Source organism: Anabrus simplex, chromosome 1 (genome assembly GCF_040414725.1).
Source record: "Anabrus simplex isolate iqAnaSimp1 chromosome 1, ASM4041472v1, whole genome shotgun sequence".
Taxonomy (NCBI): Eukaryota; Metazoa; Arthropoda; class Insecta; order Orthoptera; family Tettigoniidae; genus Anabrus; species Anabrus simplex.
This window is the reverse complement of record NC_090265.1, coordinates 251463375-251476405: the sequence shown is the minus strand read 5'-3', so window position 1 is coordinate 251476405 and position 13031 is coordinate 251463375. Positions and strand designations below refer to the sequence as shown.

The following is a 13031-nucleotide window of genomic DNA, read 5'->3' as shown; positions in this document are numbered from 1 at the left end:
TGCCAATTTTCCGTTTTGTTTTCTGAAGCAGAGGTTCTTGGGCGTGTACCCATTTAATCTGTTGCGGAAGACGCTGTAAAAATTTCTGGTGTTGTAGTTGCGGAAGTCCTGTTCGGCCGACTTCAGTTGGTCCTCCAGGTATTTCCTCTTGGTTTGTCTGATGAGTTTAGAGGTCTGTCTGCGGACTTCGCGGAATTTTTCTTCGTTTTCAGGTGTACGGTTGCTGATGAACTTCTGGTATGCGTTTTTTCTATTCAATATGGCTTGGTCACATTCGGTGTTCCAAAATGGGTGTCTGCTCTTTTTCTGTAGTGGGATTTGCTCTGATGCACTCTTCATGATTTTTTCATGGAATTCGTTCCAAGTTTTGGCTGGGATTTTTTCCCATGTTTCCCTGAGATTTGATGTTTTTATTTGTGCTGTGTCCAATTTTTGTTTGCCTTGGATTTCTGGTAGAAGCGTTTTGGGGTAAATTTCACTTTGATTCTTGTTAGATGATGGTCCGAGTCAATGTTGGCTCCTCTGCGAACTTGAACATTGTGTACTTCTTTTCGTGCTGGGAAGGAGATGGCGACATGATCGATCTGGTGTTTGCCGCAGCAGGTGTTGGGTGATTCCCATGTGAAGAGCTTATTGGTGTTTTTCCGTCAGGATGTTGACATGATTTTCAGGTTGTGTTGTTGACAGAGCTCAATGAGGCATTTGCCATTTTTGTTGGTCTTTTCGTGTGCTGAGAATCTTCCTGCGGTTTTTCTGTAGCACTTTTCTTTACCAATTTTACCGTTGAAATCGCCGAGGAGAATGATGGTGTCTTTTTCAGGTATTTTGATGAGTGTGGTTTCAAGTTTTTTTCAGAAGTTTTCTGTTTGTTTCTGATCTTTGCAGTCGTTGGTGGGTGCGTGGGCATTTACAAAGGTGTAGTGGCGATTTGCACAGCGAAGTCGTAAGGTCATTTGTCTGTTGTTTATGGGTATGATCTCTTCTACGGAGTTCACGATCTTTTTGTGTACGATAAAGGCCATGCCTAACATTGGTGTGGCTTTTCCTACTGTTCGTGTAGTTTTGCTCTTGAAAATGCGCTAGTTACCATATTCTGACGTCTCCGACTCAGTGAGTCTGGTCTCTTGTACGGCGAGTAGCTGGATTTTTTGCTGATCTAATTTTGATGTTAATCTGAGAAGTTTTCCTACTTGTAGGAGTGTGTTTACGTTTAGCGTGCCGATGTAGAAGGGCGTTTTAGTGGGAAGTTTGCCAGAGAGCTCCGACTCTCTCTTTCGTGTCAGCCCGGCTCCTCCAGAATCCGAGTGGCCGGTTGCCGCCTTCGTTTTCAGTTGGCGGGTGGATTGGTTACCACCTGGAGTAATGTTGTTCTTACTTGCACGAATCATGGTGTGCTTGTTCTCAAGCGATTGGGTTGATCCCAAGGGATCGGAGTACAATCAGGTGGGTGAGTTCCTGAAGGTTTTCTGAGGCAGCCGCTCCAACTCGGAGTACAGACGCTGACCAGTTGCCGCACCAAATAGGTGAACAGACGCTACTGGATTTATTATTATCCTATGCCGTTGGCCATCTAGTGGCTCTTCCGCCTTTAGGGGCAGTTTCCCACCCCAAGGGCAAGAGAGTGCCCTGAACCTCTACCCGCTCATCTGTCCTCCGAAGAGGCCGTTGGCACTTGGTAGAGGAGGACCACTTATACCGGTGGTCACTCGGTTTGTGGACGCAGTTTAACGTCATGCCCGGGACATTATTATTATTATTATTATTATTATTATTATTATTATTATTATTATTATTATTATTATTATTATTATTATTATTATTATTATTATTATTATTATTATTATTTATAAGGTGATAATGTTTATCCAAAAAACACATTATGAATGTGATATCCTGTTGGTCAGCACTGAACCAAATAAGTGTCTAATATAGCGTGTATTTTAAATAATAATAATAATAATAATAATAATAATAATAATAATAATAATAATGTTATTTGCTTTACGTCCCACTAACTACTTTTACAGTATTTGGAGATGCCAAGGTGCCGGAATTTAGTCCTGCAGGAATTCTTTTACGTGCCAGTAAATCTAACGACACGAGGCTGACATATCTGAGCACCTTCAAATACCACCGGACTGAGCCAGGATCGAACCTGCCAAGTTGAGGTCTGTATATTTAAAAAACAATACAATTGAAAAATGCGATTTGACAGAATCTGATGTTATGGATTATTAATGAAGAAACATGTAATGACTTTGCCAAATATGGTATCTCACAAGAAAAAAAAAAGTAAAGATCTTTCAAAATCAAAGTAAATATGTGAAGATATGCTGAAAAATCACAATAAATTGAACAAAGACTCTTGAAAGAACAAAATTCTTTAGAACAAAGGCTTTCAAAAGAACAAACTGAGGTATGAATACCTTATATGTTTAGAAAGTCAAGGCTGCTTGGGAATTATTTTTTCTCACCTCAGCTTCAGTAATTGAAGACAGGCATCATTACACTGAGACTTAATGAACATAAAAAGTCCATGTAAACATTATGATACTGAAAAAAATCAAAAAGACAAATGACAGATTGAATGCCAGCTAAGGGTAAGAAAGCACTGCTAATTTAGGAGTTTGCCTTTTGTGGAAATGATGAGCATTTCAGTTCACACATTAACAGACGTTTTATTATGTCACTTGGACTTACTGAAAAGTTTCTCCACTTTTGGCAGAACCCTTGAAGTAATGCAGTTTCTGGAAGAGGGAGCACTACTTCCTTCATGATCTATATATGATGATGATTATGATGATGATTATGAGTGTTAAATGTTCCTTCTGGTGCTATACACTATATGAGATGTTGGGATGTCAAACTTTATCCCATAGGAACTGCCACATTAAATACTCTCATATGTCACTGACCTCAGCTGGAATCAAACCCAATCATGGAAACAGAAAAACAATTACTACCCGGCTGTATAAATGTGATGGGTGTGAGTAATTATATATAACTAATGGGAGAGGATAATATCAGCACTACTCTACAGAGTTACTGTACTGCTCAGCATGTATATTGCGTCCTCAGTCCAAAGGCTGGTTGGATCCACAACATCTCTGTCATCAGCTGTCATAGATGGCTTAGACATCACTAAAGATTTGTACTAGGGAAATAAGAAGTTAAGTAATTTCCTGTTGCTTTCCTCACATACACGAAGTTGCTATTATCTGCGCACTTTTTAGTGATAGATTTACACCCTAGTGCTGAAGTGGTCGACTTCGGTTATCTTCGAGATTCGTATTGGCAACCTTTGAAACACAAACTAAGAATCGCTTATCATCGCTGTGCGACATCTGGCGTACACTTTAAGTACTCGTACTGTTGTTGTTTACACAGCAAAGCCAAACTATAGAATTCATGCTAGGAACACGTTTCGCAATGGGAAATGTTATATAGTATTATATATTGTGTGTGTGACACAGTTGTTTGCTTAAAATAATAAAGGTTTATAAAATTCATATCGATCGATCATATTATCGATTCAATTCAGATTTCATTTCCATTCAGTTGGCAGTATTAACGGAACCCTTCTTACTTCTCCAACGAGTACAAAAATCTATCACTAAAAAGTGCGCAGATAATATATCAGTCTGCCAAGCCTACTGTAATGGACATGCCAACTGAGTGACATTTTCACACCATTATTACAAGGACTGGCTGTATAAGGAATGGCATATTGTTCATACCACAGTCACTTTCATATTCTCAAAACCAAGGATGAGACTGAGACAGGTCAAGTCAATGAAAGTATAACAAAATTGTTCTAGACACGATATGAGCTTTTGGGCTTATGATGTGTCAAGAAAACAAGGTGAAACACTTTACATGTAGAAAATCTAGGATTGATGAGGAGAGGCTCATCTATCTGAAGCCAGTAGTATATGAAAGTGTGGTGCATGAGTTTCCATGTTTGTCCTGAAGCTCATCAAATCAAGTCATATCTTTGTTTTCTTTCTATTTCTCTCTCTTCCCACACTGACCTGTCATTGTGTTTTTTCTGTTATGTGTTCCCTTATATATATGATTTCATTTCAATATAGGCACCTGAGCCAAGGTTCTTCTTGGTGCAATACAGACCAATTGCAATTACAATGGTGGCTATATTCACAATGTAATTAGTTAGTAATACAATATGTAGCCGGCTAAAGTCGTGCCAGCCACCGCGGTTATACGTAGGGCTAAGTAAACGTTATTAGTTAACATGTAGATAATTTCTGTAAGAGAGTGATGGACAGTTTTATGGAAAAACCATTTGTATTGTTTAGTATGTTTTCAAACATTTAGAAAGGATGCAAGTTCATCCATTTTAAATTATTAGACAGTAATAATTATTTTAATTAGATAAGAGACGCTATGGCTGAAGAAGACTTAAAGAACATGAAACATGTACCCAAGAATGCATAACATATTTTAACATTGAATGTGTTCTCACTTGTAAAGTGAAGTGTATTGATTGGGTGGACCATTAAACCCAATACTAGTTCTTAATTAAGCTGTATCAATAAGGATCTATATGATGAAGTTTGTAAATTGCAATTAAGTGGTATGTTCCGAGCTGTCAGTGGAGAGATAGCAGAGAGAGTTTGAGTGGTGTCTTTAAAAGTAGGAAAGATCACAATATGATAAAGTTGGAATTCAAGAGGACAAATTGTGGCAAATATTCGTTTATAGGAAGGGGAGTTAGGGATTGGAATAACTTACCAAGGTAGATGTTCAATAAATTTCCAATTTCTTTGAAATCATTTAAGAGAAGGCTATTAAACAACAGATAGGGAATCTGCCACCTGGGCGACTGCCCTAAATGCAGATCAGTATTGATTGATTGATTGATTGATTGATTGATTGATTGATTGATTGATTGATTGATTGATTGATTGATTGATTGATTGATTGATTGATTGATTGATTGATTGATTGAAGTTAATAGTTTTTTTGCAAGTTTAGAAGTAGACTTTTAAGGTAGAATTTTGAATCTATATAGGGCTTTAGGATATATATATATATATATATATATATATGAAGCTTTGAAATTTGAATTATAAACTAGGATTAGATACCCTATTATTTCAAATGTAAAGGGTTTACTTGAGTAGTAATAGTTACGTTCTTGAAACTCAAAGAATTTGGCGGTGTTTTAGTCTTTTCAGAGGAATCTGTCCTATAATTGATAATACACGTTATATTCAACTTGGTTTTGTTTTCAGTTTGTATACTGTCCTCGTAAGATTATTTTTTTTAGAGTGATAATTTTCTCTAACTCTTATTAGAGTGTATGTCAAGTCAAGGTGCAGCTTATAACCAAGTAAGAGATGGATTACAACAGAAGAATTTAAATGGATCTTGCATTGAAAGTAGTGTATTTGAAGGTGGATTTGAAAGTAATATTGTTATATTATGATAATATGATTTTAGCTCTAAAACATGCACACATCGCCCGTCACTCTCATTATAAGGTGAGATAAGTCGTAACATAGCAGATGTACTGGAAAGTGTATCTAGAATGCAAAATGAAGCTTAAAGTGAAGCATCTCATTTACACTGAGGGGATGTTTGTGCAATTTGAATTATTTTGAAAATACAAATTTAAAAGTTAGTGAGGTAAGAATTTATTTTATTGAAGTAACATTAATTAATTTATGTTTTAGTATAGGAATAGAACAAATTTATTTATTTATAGTGAAGTAGTATTGTAGGGGAAAATTGAAAAAAAGTTGAAAATGGATTTTTAGGAAAGTAAATTAATATTGTACCTTGTGTATTAGGGTTTATTAAAAATAAATAGAGATTTTTTTCCGAATTAAAAAGAACTAATTTGTGTAATATTATTATCAAAAATAACAAGTTTGTAATGAAATATTAGTCAGTTTTTAAGATATCTGATTCTCCAAGAAATTAATTTAATTCAGTATTCAACAGCAGCTTTTTTTTTTTACTGATATATTAGTTGTTAGTTGAATATAATATTTTATGGGATAAGCTTTAGAATAGATATTATTATAGGAATTATTAAAAAGTGTAGGCTTTAAATTAGCCATCATTTGAATAATGTTACAAATTATTTTATTTTAATATAATTTTATAATACTGGTAATATTAAATTGAATATTGGAGTGAATTGCTCAATGTAAATTTAATTACAATAATGATAAAATTAGTGTACAAAAGTGTAATATATCTGTTGAATGTCAATTTATATAAAGGAACTAGGCAAAATTAATGTTTGCCTGTTTATCAAAAACATGTCCTTTTGAGATGAATTTAACATGATGTAATAGATAAGATAGGGCAAAGCTTCATAAACATAATTACCATACTATTTTAAGTATTTAGTTACATTACTCTTGAAAATAGATAAAGCTGGTAAAATTTTTATATTTTTTAGAAGTGAGTTACATATAGTTATAGAAAAATGCCAAAGATAATTTTGACCATAATTAGTTGAATGAATCTGACTGTACTGAAAGTTATAAACAATATTATTGTTTCATAATTATCAATCTGTGAATTTTTAATTATGGATATGTTTGAACAGACTAATTTATTTTAAATTTTATATATCATAACTAGCAAGGTACCCGTGCTTCGCTACGGTATTATACTGAAATTTATAATTGAATGCTTATTTTTTAGATATATAATCCGCCGAAATTCGCGATCTGACTCGTTTTCAGCGAGAATCCACCAAAATTCCCGATCTGACTCATTTTCTATTAGATTACGGCACGTTTCCTCCCATTTTTCAATCCTCCTTTCCAGCAATAGATTTCGTACTTCCCGAGCTAGACTCAGGTATTCTTCCCGGTCAGTTGGGTCCGTAAATCTTTGCCATACCGTATTTTCCTATAATCATTTTTAGTCTGGATAAAATCCTTCAGGAGATCCGGCGTGGTGTCATATTGGGTGCCTTGGCGGCACTGAACCCGCGGTCGGACTGCATTCTTAGCCATTACCCGTCCAGGAGCCGTTTCCAGAGCTGTCCGCACATTTGACGACGGTGCGGAACATTATTATTATTATTATTATTATTATTACTATTATGTGTTGCTGGGATGAATGATGACAGGGAAAACCGGAGTATCCGGAGAAAAACCTGTCCCGCCTCCGTTTTGTCCAGCACGAATGTCACATGGAGTGACTGGGATTTGAACCACGGAACCCAGCTGTGAGAGGCCGGCGCGCTGCCGCCTGAGCAACGGAGGACCCTTATAACTACATTAAGAACAGTAAAATCAATTGGTCTCACCTCCTTTTACACCCCACCGCATTTAAGTTTTTACTGCCAACTCCCCCCCCCTCCAAAAAATTAAAAGAAGGCGTGTTTCTTTATGTTTAAGGGAGATTCCAAACACCAATGTTCACGTCTATTACCTTCAGTTTTGAGATATAAGTATCCCCATAAAAATAATTTACTTTTTTCACTTCATTTCAAACTACTCCCCCCCCCCCCAAGTGAATTTTCCAGTAAAATATACTTGTTTCTTTAATAGTAAAGGATCTTCTAAATACCAATTATCACGACTCTAACCTCTTCACTTTTTGATTTATGTGTCCTCATGAAAGGAATTCAACTCCTTTACACTCCCGCCCCCCAAGATAGTTTCCCTCCCAAAACGCGTTTTTCTTTGTTTTTAAAGGAGATCCAAATACGAATTTTCACGTCTGTAACAACTTTAGTTTTTGTTAGATGTATATATTCTCATACAATGAAAGTCAATTAATTTTTCAATTCTTTCACCCGCCTCGCCCCCCTTCATTGGATTTTCCGAGAATACGTGTTTCCTTATTTTTAAAGCAGATTGCAAATATCAAATTTCACGTCTGTAACATCTTCATTTTTAAGATATCAGTAGCTTAATTAAAAGAATTCAACACCTTTTTCAGTCACTTTCACCCCCCTCCACCCAAGTGGTATTTCCGAAAACTAAAAATACACGTTTCTTTATGTTTAATAGAGATAAAAATACCATTTTTCACTTCTGTAACGTGTTGAGTTTTTTAGATATACTGTAAAAATTCTCATTTTAAAATTTCACCCCTTTTGGGTTCCCCTTAAGTGGAGTTTCCAAAAACAAATCACCTATGTTTCTTTAGATTTACAGGAGATTACAAACACCCACTTTTTACGTCTGTAACATTTTACGTTTCCAAGATATTCTTTCAAAAAATTCACCCCTTTTTTTCACTTCTGTTTAACGGCTATTAATTGGAGTTTCCAAAAACTAAAAAAATACGTGTTTCTTTATTTTTAAAGGAGATCCCATATACAAATTTTCAGTTCTGTAATATCTTCCGTTTCTGAGATATATGTATCCTCACTAAAGGCATTCAACCCATTTTGCACCCTTTTACATCCCTCCCATTGGGATTTACAGGAAACAAAAAAATACGTGTTCCTTTATTTTTAGAGGAGATTCTAACTACCAATTTTTACATCTGAAAATTTTAAAGTTTTAAGATGTAGACACATTCATTTTTAAAAATTCACCCCCCTTTTCACCCCCCAATATTTGGATTTTCCAAAAACGAAGAAATACGTGTTTCTTTACATTTAAAGTAGATCCCAAATACCAATTTTCAGGTCTGTAATATCTTCAGGTTCTGAAATATAAGTAGCCTCATTAAAGGCATTCAACCCATTATTCACCCTTTTACACCCTTCCTATTGGGATTTTCCGAAAAAAAAGGAATACTTGTTTCTTTATTTTTAAAGGAGATTCTAAATACTAATTTTTACATCTATAAACTTTAACAGTTTTGAGATATCGATACACTCATTTTAAAAAATCACCCCTTTTTCAACCCCCCCCCCCCATTAATTGGATTTCCAAAAACAAAAATTACGTGTTTCTTTATTTTTAAAGGAGATCCCAAACACCAATTTTCAGGTCTGTAGTATCTTCAGGTTCTGAAATATAAGTAGCCTCATTAAAGGCATTCAACCCATTTTCAGCCCTTTTCACTCCTCCTACTGCGATTTTCCGAAAACCAAAAAAATACGTGTTTCTTTATTCTTAAAGGAGATTCTAAATACCAATTTTTACATCTATAACCTTTAAAATTTTTGTGATATAGATACACTCATTTTAAAATATTACCCCCCTTTTCACCCCCCGCTTAATTGGGTTTTCCAGAAACAAAAAAATAAGTGCTCCTTGGTTTTTAAAGGAGATCTAAACACCAATTTTCAGGTCTGTAATATCTTCAGTTTCTGAGATATAAGTAGCCTCATTAAAGGCATTCAACCCATTTTTCACCCATTTTCACTCCTCCTATTGCGATTTTCCGAAAACAAAAAAATACGTGTTTCCTTAATTTTAATGAAGATTCTAAATACCAATTTTTACATCAGCAAACTTTAAAAGTTTCGAGATATAGATTCACTCATTTTAAAAATTCACCCCCTTTTCACCCTCACATTAATTGGATTTTCCAAAAACAAAAAAATACGTGTTTCTTTATTTTTAAAAGAGATCAAAAGTACCAATTTTGAGGTCTGTAATATCTTCAGTTTCAGATATATAAGTACCGGTATCCTGATTAAAGGCATTCAACCCATTTTGCCCCATTTTCACCCTTTTTCACCCCTCCTATTGGGATTTTCTGAAAACAAAAAAATACGTGTTTCCTTATTTTTAAAGAAGATTCTAAATACCAATTTTCACATCTATAAACGTTTAAAGTTTTGAGATATAGATACACTCATTTTAAAATTTCACCCCCCCTTTTCACCCCCTTACCGAAGGAATATCCAAAAATCCTCTCTTAGCGAGCACCTACATCATAATGTGAATATATCCCCAAAATTTCATTTCTTTATGTCCAGTAGTTTTGGCTCGGCGATGATGAATCAGTCAGTCAGGACAAGCTATTTTATATATATATAGATTATAGAAGCCTTTATGCAGAGATTTGGAAGTGATAACATATTACGATGCTTATATAAATCTTTAGTCAGTGTCAGAATGGGCAGATCGAAAATTATTTTTAGTGCTCTCTTCCTAAGGACTGCTACCTTTCCAAATAATTCTTTATTATAGCATGCCCAGACATGTATCATATAAGAAATGTGGCTTTCAATAAGAGCCATGGGAGAATTATATCTCAATCTACTAAGGATACCAATCACAGGGATAATTTTATTACAAATAGTCTCCACCTGATTACTCCATGACAGATTTTCACCTATAATGAATCCTAAGAATTTAGTACTCTGCACTCTCATTACTCTATGACTCAAGAAAAGCAGATTTATATAACTTAACTCTCGATCTCTTTATCAATGTGAACATTCCTATCTTCATTCCTGACTTTCTATATTTGATTTTATTAGTCACTTATCTATTCCATTTTCATTACAGGAAATGGAGGGTTCGAGCTCCCCTGAAGAATTTTTCAGTAGTCTCCCATTTTCACACGAAGAAAATGCTGGGGGTTATTCCTTAATTAAAGCCACATCTGCTTCCTTCTCAGTCCAAGCCATTTCCTATCGCTTTTCTGAATTAGTGGAATGTTAAACCACTAGTCATGTTCATTACTTATGAATGATCGCTTTAATTTCTTCTCATTCAACCAGACCCCTTCTCATGAATAATTGAATTTTATGTATTAGTACAGGACTATCTAGGTACAAGGAAAATTTTGAGAAATGCTTTCTAAAGGACGCTAGAATTATGAATTCAAATGTTATGTAATTGAATAAAAGAAATGGTATCAATGTAGTTTATCAGTTAGTATATGACTTCAGAAATAAGAAAACAGGAATTCTTACAGGTATCAGTTCTCTCTCTCTCTTCTAAATTAGACAATACAATGGAGATCAGCTATGTATTGCTTACCAGTCAGCATACCTCTTCCCCAGCCCCTACTCAATCCTACCTGTTGCTGCTGTGGTGGGGTCTCTGGAGGCTCAATGAAGGATGTATCAACGTTAAGATCACATCCAGATGGCACCTCTTCACAGCCCAACTCATTTAGGGCACTCTTAATGAGTTCTACTTGGCGCTGTAGCTTACGTTCCTGGCATCGCCTCTCGATGGCTTCTTTGCGACCTGCATCGCTGCTGCTACTGGAATGCCTGGAAGGAAAAAAAAAAAAAGAATAACACAACTTGATTCAGTATGGTAAAAGGAAAGGTACTGATGTAGATATTATCTTAGAAGCATTTCAGGAAGAATTTAAAGTAAATGAACATGGAAAGTGGCAAGATCTGTCTAAAGAAATAGCCAATGCAGCTCAGAAAACATTTGGGCTAGCCAAACCTAAAAGGAAACCATAGTGGAATGAAATATGTGAAGATGCATTAATGGAAAGAACAAATCAATGGAAAAAGTGAAAATTCTCTAGAAGGATGGATGACTATGAACAATCCAAACAACAAAGGAAAGTCACTGCAAGAATAATAAGGAGAGTTAAAAGATCTTTTGAAAAATCACAACTTATTGAATTGCAAGACAGTGTTGTTAAAAATAACATCCAAAACTTCTATCAGATCTTAAAGAGTAAATTAAAGGCCTAGTAAATGTTTCAAGATGAAATGGTAGAATTGGCCTAAACAATTCTGACAACTGTGAAATACTAGTAAAGAATTTTGATCAACTTTTAAACTGCCCTGAACCAATCCATAAGTTGGAATTCCTAAACATAAATTAAAATATAGAAGATGATAAACCACCCACTGTTGAAGAAATTAAGGAAATAATAGAACAACTTAAAAAACAATAATAAAGCTAGTGGAGAGGACTCTATAACAAGTGAACTTCTGAAATGGTCTCAACCGAAAAACATTCAAGAGCTACAGTTAATCTTTCAGAATATTTGGAGAAATGAGATTCTGGAAGAATGGAAAGTGACCCACATACGCCCATTGCATAAAAAAGGCGACAAGTAAAATGTCGATAACTATAGAGAAGTATCCCTGGTGCAAATTGCTTACAAGGTATTCTCAAAAATCTACCTGAACAGATTAGAAACAACACTTGACAAGCAATTAGGTGAATATCGGGGTGGATTTCAAAAAGGTAGATCTTGCTCAGAACAAATATTAATTTAAAATCAATATTTATTGATTAGAATTCATCATAGAATTCTGAACTCCAAGGACATATTAGTGACATTTGTGGATTTTAAAAAGACCTTTGATCCTGTTGATAGATAAACCTTACATAAAACAATACAGAAATTTGGAGTGAAATCTAAATTAGCAAACCTAATACAGGAAACACTTATAGAGACAGATTCAAAAGTAAAATTTATGGACATTTTTGGACATATCTATAGAATGGATTGTAACAGATTGACAAAACAGATATTCAAGTACCTTTGGGAGAAAAAGTTGACAATGAGCTTGATACAAGAGGTCAAGAAAGAAAGAAATAAAATAAGAGAAGACAAAATTATACAAAGAGAGATTTTAAGAAAAAGTTTTTTAAGAATGGAAGGATTCCAAGGAAGAATGAAATGAAAACCCAGTCCAAAGTGGTCTGAGGAGAGAAGAAAAAAGCATAGTGCAATGATGAAGGAATACTGGAAAGAAACAAAGAGGAAACAACAAGGAAGGATGGAACTGAAAATCACACGTTGTCCCTAACAGGCCTCATCAAAACGAAGAAGAAAGTTATGAGGAGATGAAGAAAAGACCAGGAGTATTGGTAGTATCGAGACCAAACAATGGAGTCAGTATGCATGAGGGAATTGGGTCCATGAATGTGTCACCAACTCGCTATGAGAAGCAAGCAGTATGAAGCGATAATGTTATCACAGTTGATTTATGAAGTGGCACAATTCAAAGCTGGGAGTGGCTCTTCATTCAAAGGGTCCCTAAAGCTGTGTGAAAGGAAATTAAAACAAGGACAATAGTAGAAAAGGAAAAAAAAAGATATTATCTCTGTTTTATTGTTTTTCTCTATTTATATAAGAGGATTATATTTCTAGTATTTCTTTCAGATCTTCCGGCTGCACCAGGAAACCGGATTTTTCAACAA

The 13031-nt window shown here is 34.9% G+C and overlaps 1 protein-coding gene across 4 annotated transcripts in view; it reads right to left on the bottom strand.

Moving 5' to 3' along the window:
- The window catches only part of FER (tyrosine-protein kinase Fer), a 751747-nt gene that overhangs the window by 120552 nt on the left and 618164 nt on the right, over nucleotides 1-13031 (bottom strand). For all 4 annotated transcript variants that reach the window (XM_067159220.2, XM_067159229.2, XM_067159236.2 and 1 more), the window contains exon 7: nucleotides 10927-11125. In XM_067159220.2, coding sequence (XP_067015321.2) covers nucleotides 10927-11125 — 199 coding nt within the window. The remainder of the gene's footprint in view (nucleotides 1-10926; nucleotides 11126-13031) is intronic.